This window comes from Diplotaxodon limnothrissa, linkage group LG23, assembly GCF_057381915.1.
Source record: "Diplotaxodon limnothrissa isolate DT_005_m linkage group LG23, D_limnothrissa_male_GT1.1, whole genome shotgun sequence".
Lineage (NCBI taxonomy): Eukaryota > Metazoa > Chordata > Actinopteri > Cichliformes > Cichlidae > Diplotaxodon > Diplotaxodon limnothrissa.
The window spans coordinates 1,857,171-1,870,537 of record NC_140617.1 but is presented as its reverse complement, the minus strand read 5'-3'; the positions used below and the strand labels follow the sequence as shown (position 1 = coordinate 1,870,537).

Below are 13,367 nucleotides of genomic sequence, written 5' to 3'. Positions count from 1 at the left end.
TCTGTCCTCCCACTATGTGCTGTCATTCTCCACAGTCCTTCATCTCTTTAACTATAGATATACAGTAGCTCAGGTTAAGACGTGGCATCCTGTACCTGCGGTGAAGAGGATATGAGGGGAGGCACAGAGGGTGCCAACACCACTAGAGGTGAAGCCTCAGCTTCAGCAGAGAAACCGAGGGGGGCATCACTGATATAATCAGCTACAAATTCCACAGCGCTGCAGGGCAGGAAACCATTAAATATATGCACACACATGCACGTGGTACGAACATGTGAATGAGTACACACATACTCGCAGACATCACACAGTCAACATAGTCTATAGGATTGTTCACTGAGTAAGCATTAGATGGTGTTTTTAATATGTTTTCAGTGTGTTAAAAATATAGTTTGAATGAAAAGTATTTACTAGACCTTCGCATATGAAAGACTCGCTTTAACTCAAACAGGAAACAATCACAAGATGTGCAAAAGTGACATAAAAATGATTTGTTAGATGAGGCTGAATCTACTCTTACGATACGTTTACACACACATGGGCATTTTTATATACAAAAATATTTCTGTCACCAAGAAAAAGAAAAAAAAATGTCAAGAACATGCCAAAGCAACCCTAAATGTGTGAAACTGTTGGTCAATCAAAAGCCTACAAAAGAACACGGAGCACAATCTAGGGTAAAAAAAAAAAGGCCCTGAACCCATGTAAACAAGGAAACTATTCACCCGCCAAGGAGATTTTCTAGTTTCAGTGGCCAAAAAAAAAAAAAAAAAAAGCATTCATGTTTGGACAAAAGGCCAAAGTGTGACTTTTAACAAAATACTCATACATATGTGGGCAGGGCCGGGGTTGTGTTTGCTTGACATCTCTTTATCTAGAAATGAATTCAGGGGGCTTGTCCCTGCAAAGACATCTCGTTTGTTAAATTCTTCCACGGCAGCACGGTTCTCCACCTACTATAATCAGTTCTCCATTCCTGAGACACTCCAATACGTAGAGGAACTCAGTTTTTGGTTTCATACCACTTGTCAGACTGTCTTGGATATTGTTGCCCCTCTAAAAATTAAGCATCCTAAGACAAAGCTTGAACCCTGGTTGAACGATGAAACTCGTGCTGCGAGGCGTGAATGTCGTAGGGCTGAGCGGAGATGGAAAAAAGATAACTTACAGGTCTCTTTACAAAGTTTAAGAGAGTGCTGGGCCTTATATCAGCTTACAATAAAAGAAGCAAAGCGGAAACACTTTGCAAACATTATTATGGTGAATTATCAGAAACCACATATATTGTTTAAGTCAATTGAGACTATTTTAAGCTCTCCCTCTGCTCTTAGTTTTGAGCCTTCACTTGAAATGTGTGAAAGGTTTCTGCACTTCTTTATAAACAAGGTAGCCTCGGCTAGGGCGCAGATTATTTTGCCCACATCTGACGCCTCTGATCTTCCAATTTGCTCAGCTGTCTTTCAGCAGTTTGAGTCGGTTACTCTTGCTCAGCTACAGGAGGTGGTGGATCATTTAAAGCCTGTAGGCTCACCTTATGATCCTATCCCTCCCCTTTTTCTGAAAGAAGTTTTTTCTACCATAGGTCCAACCATTTTAACCATTTTAAATAGCAGCCTTACTTCAGGTGTGGTTCCAAAGAATTTCAAAGATGCAATAGTGCAACCACTTCTTAAGAAACCTGGGCTAGATACAAACGCTGTTGAGAACTTTAGACCAATATCTAAGCTGCCCTTTTTATCTAAAGTCTTGGAAAAAATTGTATATGACCAATTGATCTCATACTTGAATGCACAAAACGTTCAGGAGATTTTTCAATCTGGTTTTAAAGCAATGCATAGCACTGAATCAGCACTTTTAAGAATTTTTAATGATATATTTTTATCATGTGATTCTGGTGAAAGTGTCATTCTTATTTTACTCGATTTAACTGCTGCATTTGACACTGTAGACCATGAAATTTTAATCTCACGTTTGGAGCAGTGTGTCGGTATAACAGGTGTGGCTCTGAAATGGTTCAGGTCTTACTTAACAAACCGAACCTTTTCAGTTTGCTTAGGAAACTGTGAGTCCTCCCGAGCTCCGCTGTCTCACGGAGTACCACAGGGTTCCATTCTGGGCCCTATCCTGTTTTCACTTTATTTACTTCCATTGGGCTCAATTTTTAGAAAACACAGACTCTCTTTTCACTGTTATGCAGATGACTGCCAGATTTATGTTCCTCTTAAAAAGAAAGATGGGTCGTCTGTCAATCGTTTACAAACATGTCTGGAGGACGTCAAGTCGTGGTTGGCGCTAAACTTTCTTTGTTTTAATGATTCTAAGACTGAAGTAATGGTGTTCAGACCTGCCTCCACTGCTGTTCCGTGTGTTGATTTGCAATCCCTGAAATCATTCTATAAACCAGAGATTGTTAATCTGGGTTTTAAAATGGATCCTGAGCTTAAGCTTGAAAGCCAGATCGGGTTGGTTGTAAGGTCTAGTTTCTTTCATCTGAGGCAGCTGGCCAAAATTAAGCACTTTCTTACGAGACAGCAATTTGAAACAGTAATCCACGCTTTTGTAACCGTTCGGCTGGATTACTGTAATTCTCTTTATTTTGGGGTGAGTCGGTCTTCTATTTTTCGACTGCAGTTAGTCCAGAATGCTGCTGCACGCCTTTTAACTGGCACTCGTAGATACGAACATATCACCCCAGTTTTATATTCACTTCATTGGCTGCCCGTGCATTTTAGGATCCATTTTAAGCTGCTTTTATTTGTTTTTAAATGTTTGTCCAATGCTGCCCCTGTGTACCTCTCTGAGCTTCTTCATCCATACATACCTTCATGGTCCCTCAGGTCGGCAGACCAGCTCCTCCTGAGCGTGCCCAGGACTAATCGTAAGCTCAGAGGGGATCGGGTGTTTGCTGTGGCAGCACCAAAATTGTGGAATGAGTTGCCTTTACATGTTAGACAGGCACCTTCCTTATCTGTTTTTAAATCACGTCTTAAAACATATTTATTTACCTTGGCTTTTAGCACAGCAGGACTTGTTGATGTCTCTTAATATGTTTCTTATTAATTATATTATTTTTAATTTTAAGATATTTTATATGCAATTTAAACTGTTTCCTCTCTGTTTTATATTTGTAGCACTTTGGTCAACATTGTTAGATGTAAAGTGCGTTATAAATAAAGATGCTATGCTATGCTATGCTCTATACGAAGTCATTGCCATTAGCTAGTTAGCTTAGCTAATTGCTAAGCTAACTAGATTAGCAAAATGTTAACTGCTGAGTGGTCCAAGTGATGTCAATTTCACCATCAGACAGCTCGACAATCTGTGCGGATGCAGCATGTCTGCCTGTTTAGGGTTTTTTTTTTTTCTTTAACCACAAGAGAATTTACGTTACACGGACTGTGGATCCGCCCCAGACTTCAAAGAAGTACAACAGGAACTCGACCATCTCCAGCTGTCCATGTCTGTGACCACAATGGAGAACAATCGAGCTGTAAATGTGGCACTAAGTGAATTTCGTTGCTTTATGCAGATTGGTTTCCAGTCCTAATATTAAGCTAAGTGACTGTTGTCTGTATAAAAACATGAAAAGCTCGTATAAGTGCAACAGTATTTTTTTTCTAAAATATTTCTTGACTGATTTGCAAGTGTGTGTTTGATGCTATGAATGGGAAAAAAAAGTTCTTCCCTTTAGAGAAAAACATGACAGAGTCACTAGTTGTGAATATACTTTTGCTGAGACTGATGTGAGCTGTAATCCTCAGGCTACTGGCTCTGTAACATTTACTGTATATTTGTTTTATACATTTAAATAGGAGATGTGGTTTCACACTCCTGACCTGAGCTGAATACTGTTTCTAATGACAAACAAAAATAAATAGCGGCCCCGACAAAGCTGAACACTGAATTGGTTTTACTAGTATTGCAGCAGATTTGTCCGCTCTGCCAAAATAAAATTTGGTCCCCGGAGGACTGACATGTCTGTTTACAGAATGATAAATAGACACCTGGTGTGCCACAGAGGCAAGTCTACAAAACAAAGAAGAGAAACTGCAGTTTACAGTACACTAAATCTGTTTCTGCTTTATAGCTTCTCTGACTTTTGAAACCTAGCCACTAATCGTCTGGAGATTGGATTTTGTCCCAACAAAGGTAAGTAAACCAGCTGGAACACCACAACATAGTAATGGTACTATAACATATCAAAACATGTGTGTAGCTATTTTTAATGGTGTTTTTAAAAAGGGTTGTGGTCTTTTATAGGCACTGCAGACAGATGTGAGTTCTGGATTTTAGAGCACTGGATTGCTGAAGAACAGTATTGGGAGAAAATAAACCTTAAAATTTGGATTTTAAGTTCAACTTCATGGTAATTTAGCAGGTAAGATAAAGGGATCTAAGAGTGTGTATCATCAGCCTTATACTTACTCCCACTCCTTGCGTCGCGCCTGAGGTGTGCTCTGAATCTTATGGGCTTGGTGGGCTTTAACAATGTCTCTCTGCTCAATCAGTCCACCCCGACGTCTCTTGATCACATTAGGACTGATTGCCATATCTCCATCCACCCCAAGCATCCCGACTCCAACATCAAAAGTGGAAACCACATCAAGGGTGAGACCGAGGCGGTTTGGGTGTAAAGGAGGAGCGTGGCCAGACACGTGTGAGAGGTGGAGGGTGTCATAGCTGGTTGAGAGGCTTTCGGGCTCCAGGAGGGAGTGTGATTCAGGATACAGCTTTGACCCTCCACCCAGTCCTGCGCGATGCTTCTGCCAGCTCTCGCAGTCCGCTGGGGATGGGCGGATGATGTGGTGCCGGGGGGTGCTGCTACCACACATTGCCCCCACAGCCAAACCACCCACTGGATAGTCAGGCCCTCCTGGGCTTCTAGCATTGTGGTTCCCTGTCAGAGACTGAGAGCTAACCGAACAGGAGCCCATTTCCAGCATGGTGGGGAAGCGCCTCTGGATCTCAGCATAGTGCTGCAACAGAGAGGAGAAGGAATGCAGGAAAGGAGATGTTAGAGACGTAGAAAATGAACACAGTCATCACTGATATCAAAGACACCATCAAACAGATACTTTGTCTGGATCTCATATTCAGCTGAAATGGCAGTGGAAACACTAATTACAGATGACAGCAAATACAAATGTGATTAAAAAGTTTCATTTTTGAATATCTATCCTTATTAGGCTTCTCGTGATATATGAGGACACGACTTGAATGTAGATAGGAAACCTGTAAGCTGAGGTTTGGGAGCTCTTTCCAGTATCAGTAGTCTATCGTTTGGCTACTCAGTATTCTCATACTGTTAACGTCTTCTATTTCCAATATTCATCCACAGTATAAACAGTATAATGTGTTCTGAATAAAACTGTATTATTAAAGCTGAATCTATCACACAATATGAACATTTTTTGTAAAACAAAGACACAAAGGGAGGCTTTGTTTATGCTCTTGAAACAGACTTTGTGCATCTACCTTCTATCCACTGGAAACACAGACACTCGCTGTTTGGGTGGGTGGCAATACAAGTAAAAAAGCCTGAAGACATCCGGCTACTGTATAACTATGCATTTGTTCAGCTAAACTCCTGAGGTAATTTGCCAGTGTCCCAATAGCTCTCAGTGTCCTTAGCTGACTTAAAATATCAGCAATCCTCCAAGTGTCAGAACCAATTAGATAAGCTGTAATAACACAGACTTCAAAACAAATGGTAATATAATGCTGCCAGAGCTGTGTTTAATTGTGCAATTAAGAAGAAAAAAACTGAGAGGGAGAGAATTTTTATCAACCCGTCCTCTCCTGTCATGCTGCACATCTCACTTGTACATCACGCAGCCTCTACGTTACTGCAGCTCACGCTGGAGCTCTCACCATCTCAGTTTGGCAAATGATCGATCGCTGGTTTTACAGCCCCTCTGAGAGGAAAGCTTCTAAATAACTGTGTGTGGTGAAGCTGCTGCTCAGTAAAACGAGCATAGTGTAGCTGATAAGAGGGAAGAGGAACTATGCTGTGTTCAGCCTGCCTCAGTATTCTTACTCATTCATTAGGCTGAGGTCAACACCTGAACATTGCTAGGCCGGCTTGATTTGATGACGACTTCCGCTACGAATCTACACCTCCTTAAGAGGTCCCCACTAACGCCTCCACATATGAAAAGTTGTCACAAACTGAATGAAAATATAGTTACATGAAGTGAAATGTGTCAAAACATACAACAAATTAAGCATTGAACTTTTATCTTTTCCTGAGGCAAGGATGACTGTCTCCACTCAGCAAGAGATAATGGAAGTGGGTCAGCTGCTGTTTGTGTTTGTACAAATGCTGTTTAGCTGCACTGTTACAAAGTCTAACAATATACTCTCTCTCTTACCGTCTTTTAGCTAATTTTATTTTATTTTAAATCCCACTTTACTGCTCCCCTTTGTGTCCCCTTTGGGAAATTTTAGTAAGGGCCAGATGTTTCCCTTTGGAGGAAATTTGTCAGATATCGTCTGCTGTAGCTTGTTTGTCATTATTCCACTTTTAGCTTATATATTAATCAACTTTAAAAGGAAATAAAGTACTGATGTTTACAACTTTATTTGCTGTCCCAAAATTGGTAAATATTAAATTAATCAACCAAAGTGAATGAATCATTAAAAGAAAAACTTGGTTTACATCTTTCTTCTCCAAGGGAATCCAGGTGTGGAGTCTTTGGGACCATGTGTTACCCAAACATTATATATTATAATGATAGATAGATTTTCTTTATTTTGGGGGCACTTTCTAACAGAGAGGCAACTTCTATATGCTAAAAAATTGTTTAGGGATGTTTTTCAGAGTAAAACCATTAAATATTTGGGCGATCGTGGCTCAAGAGTTGGGTGTTCGTCTTGTAATCGGAAGGTTGCCGGTTCGAGCCCCGGCTCGGACAGTCTCGGTCGTTGTGTCCTTGGGCAAGACACTTCACCTGCCGCCTACTGGTGATGGCCAGAGGGGCCGATGGTGCGATATGGCAGCCTCGCTTCTGTCAGTCTGCCCCAGGGCAGCTGTGGCTATAACGGTAGCTGCCTCCACCAGTGTGTGAATGTGAGAGTGAATGAATAGTGGAATTGTAAAGCACTTTGAGGGGTCCCGAAAAGCGCTATATAAATGCAATCCATTATTATAACAGAAATTGTGTGTGTGTGTGTGGGGGGGAGGAGCATCAATTTCATGTCACCTGACATGGCTTATATTATACTGTGCAAAAGTGTTAAGTCTCCTCTCTTTTCTTTACATTTTGCTTGGAAAATTGTGACAAGGAGCAGCGATTTATATTAATGTGCAAACATACATGGAAATACAGTAAATAAGGAAAATAAAAAACAGAGTTTAAAATATTCTAAGGAGCCTGAAAGTCAGTGTTTGGTATGACCACCTTTCTTCTTCAGCATTGCATGAACTCTATGAAAGCAGCCTTCTTGTCTTCAGCAACAGTTCTCCAGGCTTCCTGAAGGACATTCAAAGCTCTTTGAACATTGGCTACCTTTTAAAAATGATCCCATACTGCTTCAGTAATGTTGAGATCCACGTGCTCTGGGGAGGCCAATCCATGTCTCATAGTGTTCCATTGTGTGTTTTCCTATTCAGGTTTGCTGTTACTGCATTGACAGTCTGTTTGGGATCACTGTCATGCTAAAAAAAACCCACTGCCATCAGATACTTTCCAGGTGAGTCAAGACTTTTGCACAGCACTGCATTTTGGTGTGGCAGCAGACCACAAGTCAACACTGTCTGCTGAGGTCAAATGTGGACCAAGGAAAAAAGCAGATGTGACCCACATTTTGGTTAAACAGTCTGCTCTGTGTGTTCTGGCTTCAGCCAGACCAGGGGTGCCCAAGCAATCTGTGGCAGGGAGTTTGTTAATATTGCCAAGCAAACTGAAGAGGCACTTGAGCTCTTCTGTGGAAAACTTGGGCTTCAACAGAGCGGTGGATCTGAACCGAGACTAGTTGTTGAACAGGATGAAACCTAGTGCAACTTATTGCAATGCAAAATGCAACAACTCCCGATGATCAAAAGTGCTTTGATCTGGCAACATAATCAAAAGAAGAGTTGATGACATGTCACGTCGAATGTCACGTTACAGTTATAACTACGTAGAATCGGTAACAATGTTCAGTTCTTACACTAACTGTCACGTGCCAGAGCATCTTTAAACCACAATGCTGCCGCTCATCCTCCTCTCTCCGTAAAAACACACACAACAGAAAGGAAGTGCTGTTTCAGAATCAAATCAAATTCCTGGAGGTCTTTATTGATTGGCAAGACCTATCAATTATCAATCAATGCCTTTAGCACACATTAACAGCTTTTCTTTTTAAAGCACACAGTCAGGCATTTTTTTATAGTTTCTGACTCACGGTGCTTGTAACATCTAACATCTTCAATTTTCTGCTCCTTGTGGAGTTAATGATGTATAATAACAAAGCTGGAGCTCTGAAACGGTGAAACTGATGGGAACAAAGTGCTTAATAAATATAAACTGAGCCTTTGACACAAAAAGAAAGAAAACAGAAAGAAAGCAGTTAGTGCAAAGTCATCCCATCTTAGCAAAAGTACATGATGTATATACACAAATATATGAAGTTGCTTATGCATACTATTGCCCATTGTGTAGTTCCTGGTAGGGAGGCCTTAGATATGGCAGGAGAACTGTCATTGATCTGCTGGTTACAGAATCCATTTAGCAAATTATGTTTTCAAACTGGCTGAACAGGATTGCCCACACAGCAAGATAATTTATGCAGATGCTCACACTGAGACAATTAGAACTGAGCATGATACTCGATGACGTTTCACAGCAACATTAATAAGAAAATGCAACAACACAAAAACTTGCACTCAGAAAGGCACTGTTTTTGTGGTCGGTCATAATAAAATAAAATCTAAAAACACTTACAAGACATCAAAAAAGTTTTCTTATAAAGATAAATATACTTTATACTAGAGTGCAAAATAGCAGCTCCCAAAGGGTGAGAGCTATAATTTCACACAGAAATTGATGATGGCAAGAAATATATGACAATAAACATTGACTTTACATTTCCAAAGCACAAAGCTACTTTAAGTCAATCCAGGCCTCATCAGCAAACAGTGAGTGCCTATCTACTGCTCCGTGAGGGAAAGGCCATTTACACCATATTTGTCTATCTGGTTTTTGAGCTACAGGTTATCCAGTTCTAAAGTGACTTTTTTATGGGCGCCAACCATCTGCTTTTACAAGATACAATACAGATACAATGAGATTTTAAAACATCAATAAAAAATACAGATATGAGTAGGACACCCTAAATAATCCCCTTAGTGCCTTTGCACTCCTCTAAAATAGTTTGAGTTGGATTTAAATGTATTGTACAAAAACTGGAAAAATAAGTCTGTGAAGAGTTACAGGAACAGGCTGATACCACGTTGCATCTATTTCAGGGGTGTCGAACTCCAGGCCTCGAGGCCGGTGTCCTGCAGGTTTTAGAGCTCACCCTGGGTCAACACACCTGAATCAAATGATCAGGTCATTCCCAGGCCTCTGGAGAACTTCAAGAGATGTTGAGGAGGTCATTTAGCCATTTGAATCAGCTGTGATGGATCAAGGACACATCTAAAACCTGCAGGGACACCGGCCCTCGAGGCCTGGAGTTCGACACCTGTGATCTATTTTAAAGGTATATTTTGATATTGATATACGTTTAATCAATACCCATCAGTGTCTTATTAGGCTGTTAATGGGCTCTTTTTTTTTCTTTTCTTTTTTTTAAAGAAACAAGTAAACTTCCAAGTATCTGCACAGCAGTCATTCATAAATTCAGGAATTCTGAAGACTCGGAGTAGATCCTACGTAAAAAATAAATAAATAAAAATCCCACAGGGCCCACACGATCTGAAATGTTTACTCTAATCAAAAAAGAAAATAAAAAATCTAAATGCTTGTTAAAAAAAAAAACCAAACAACAACACAGGCTGTTGGCTGTTTGTTGTTAATACTACTCATGTAAAGTGATACAGGAAATGTGACCCACGTGTCACTACGACACAAACTTCAAAACAAGAGCAGTAATCACAAATTAACCACCTCCTATTACTAGTTTGAACTGATTTTTTTTATATGAATAAATGCATTAATATGTAGCTGCACAGTAATGAATTTAAACTGAATTTCTGTTATTACTGAGGCCTGTCTGCAGTACCTTCACAGCCCACCAGGGGGAAATGGCTACCCTGGGCTTTCTAAGGTACACAAGTTATTCCACTTTGATTAATTAATTGATTATTAATTCATGTTTTCCCATTGTTGCTTACAGATATTCATAGGAAGAGGCTTTGTGATGTTTGGATAGTTAGCTTAGCTGCTTGAATCCAGTTTTATGTTGATCTAAGCTAATCGGCTGCTCGAGGTAGAGCCAAATGGCTCCTAAAATGTCACCCTGCCATTTACAGCTGTCATAAAAAGTCAGAATGAAGATTAATGACAGAAATAAAATTAAGAGAGAGTCATTTGTTTCCATCCATCAAATTTTCCCTGCTTTTATATCATCAGGGGAAAAAACAAAAAACAGGCTGGACTTCTAAGAAACATTTATGTAAGCCAGCTCTGTAATGTAACCATTATTAGGATCATTATTACAGAAAAATGCCACCAACCCAAAGACAGGCACTGACCACAACGCTTTAGAAAACACCTACACTGCAAGTCATACTTAAACATCAAGGCTCCACTGCACTGTGGCTCCCCCTCACAATTATCAAAACCTTACAGCCAGGGAAGTTGATTGTGTGCTCATATAATTCTTCAGATTAGCTTTTAAAAGGTGGTCGTCGACTGGCTGTACTCTCTCGGCTTTCACTCCCATAATCAGAATTTTTTCATGAACAGCTAATGTGTTGTTCACAGCCTTTGATGACTTCTCGGTCGCTTAGCGTCAGATTAAAAAAAAGGAAAAAAAAGTTAGTTTTCACTAAAACTGAATGAAATTGTTACAGGGGCCAAACAGTTTTTACGGTCTTTGCTGGAAAGCCAGGTGTTTCCAGGTTCATAATGAGGAGTGAAGGAGAGGCTGAGGCAGGCGAGAAGCCTTCTCACACCTGCTGCCCCCATTAGCCGACACAACTGCCTCATTGCACCTCATATTTCACCATATCCTTCCACCCAGCCGGAGTGTCAGCCTGGTAAGCGGCCAAACCAAACATGCTTCAGGAAGCGTTATGTCATCCGAAACTAATGGGCAGTATGTTTGAGGGAAAAATCAGTGGCAACACTTCAGCCAGCTGAAAATAACCATCTTGTTGGTAGTTGAGGTTCAGGATATTCAGCGTCAGTGTTGAGAAAGCTTAAGGGAAGCATTGAGAGTACAAAAGGGGAATGAGATTAAATAAAACTACAACGCCTGAGGAAAACTCCACAAGGAGATAAAAGCCACCAGCAGTGGCCCCAGTTGGCAATAATATTTCACGTGCAAACAAAACATTTTATTGGATTTATACAAGAACAACAAAAACCAGCTGAAATTTGCAGAGACGGACAAATTCTGACACTTAAATGCTGTATGAGCTGGAGAAAAGTGCACACTGTGAAAGTACTGCGTCAGAAGTCTAATTTCCTCAGTCTCAGCTAGCCCCTGACTTTGAACAGCTGCTCTATCTGAAATACAGTCACTGCATATTATTGCACTAAATTATACTGAGTGCATTCGGCAGTGCCAACATTTACATATTAGATTTACAGCTTTCGGTAACACGCTGTGGTACAGTTAGTGAGCCCTTAGAAGCAGCAAAACATGCAAACGTTAAGTGTGACAGGCAGAATATTGTCCGCCTTTAAAACTTATGAAACTAATGCACAGTTTCCAGCTGAGGCCACAATAACAGAGGAGGCCAGATAATATGTAAACGAGATAAACTTTTTCCACTGTGCTTTGCCAACTCAACTCACACCCACAGAAATGTCCCTCTGCCTCTATTGTTGTCTCTGCATCATTAATTCAGCTCCTCTGTATTTGGGAAAAAAAATGAAAGGTATGTAATGATGGGTTTTTCTTTTTTGTTTTTGTCATGCAGCGCCTTCTGTGGACTTATTGGAAATAAAATCCATTACCGTCTGGTCCTTTCTGGTCTTTTTTGCTCTGGTGTTGACCAAGTCCTGCACGTATTCCCTTTTGTTTCATGTGCTGTCTGCGCCGTTATGTTTGTCATTCAGCATGCAGCTTGCACACTTTCCATTCAGATGCCTCCATTTAATATTTACTACTCTGAGTCTGCACGGTGCTCTACTTGCCATTTATTTCATGCATCCATTGAGTTTAATTGTATTTTTATTCCACGTTTCTTTGCTTCATTCTACCAATATGATGTGTTATTCTGCAATAGTCATGGCCCGGTTTTCCTGCAGGGTTCATTAAAGTTTCATGTTTTCATTCTGTAAGACCTCGGTTAGAATAGATCAAATTGTTTTATGTCTTTTACTGAAGCCACATATTCCACAGCACAGAGCCATTAGAAGATGAAAAGATGCTTCTCAGAGGGATCCTATTGCTATCATGACCTTCTAGCAAAGACCATTATGCAATAGTGACCCTTTAGATCAGTAATGATCACTAATAGGAACACTTCACACTTATGCTCTAATCACTGGAAGGTTCAGAGGCTTCAGGGAGCAGAGCAAAGGCTGGAATATTAGAATCTAAAAAACCTGCCAACTTTATTTAATAATGTATTTATGAATTAATGAAGCAACAAACGATCACAAGAGGAAATATCCATCTTTCATGATGTTTCGATGCAGAGAGGTCAAGAAAGATTACACTTCTTTGTCATCTATGTCTGTGAGGGACCACCGTGAGAAACCCCAGAGCCCCAGGTCTTATAAAATCACTGAAAGCTATAAACATAGCGCCTCACCGTTACAGGTAAATCATATTTTACAGCTTGCAGCAGGAAGCGTAAGGAGCGAAAGAAGTCGCTGCTTTTGGTATAAACAAATGAATCTGCAGTGTCGCTGGTTTACAGTTGCACACTAGATAAAAAGCTTTGATGGAATTTACTCTGAAATGTTTTGGAAATCATTTTAAAGGTTTGCATCCCATAATCCGCCCTTTTATTAGGAACAGTCTGCTGCACAATATCGCTGTGCGCACAATTGTCCACAAAGAGCACATGGCACTAACACTGCTGACATTTAGCCTCTGCAAAATGTATCCACAAGAAGAAGATATGCAGCCATTCTAAACAAAAATATAAACTAAACGTGGAAAAATCTGCGTCCCTCGGATTCATAACCAAGCTGCAACACTCTGAACATTGGGATGAAATTAAATCAATACAGTTCATGGATTTATTGCCAGAAACACTTATT

The 13,367-nt window shown here is 40.3% G+C and overlaps 1 protein-coding gene across 3 annotated transcripts in view; it reads right to left on the bottom strand.

Annotated features, from left to right (window-relative positions):
• cacna1ea (calcium channel, voltage-dependent, R type, alpha 1E subunit a) overlaps positions 1-4,943 on the bottom strand; it is a 105,153-nt gene extending 100,210 nt beyond the window's left edge. For all 3 annotated transcript variants that reach the window (XM_085347294.1, XM_085347296.1, XM_085347295.1), the window contains exon 1: positions 4,426-4,943. In XM_085347294.1, coding sequence (XP_085203420.1) covers positions 4,426-4,943 — 518 coding nt within the window. The remainder of the gene's footprint in view (positions 1-4,425) is intronic.
• Between the last annotated feature and the right edge of the window lie 8,424 nt (positions 4,944-13,367).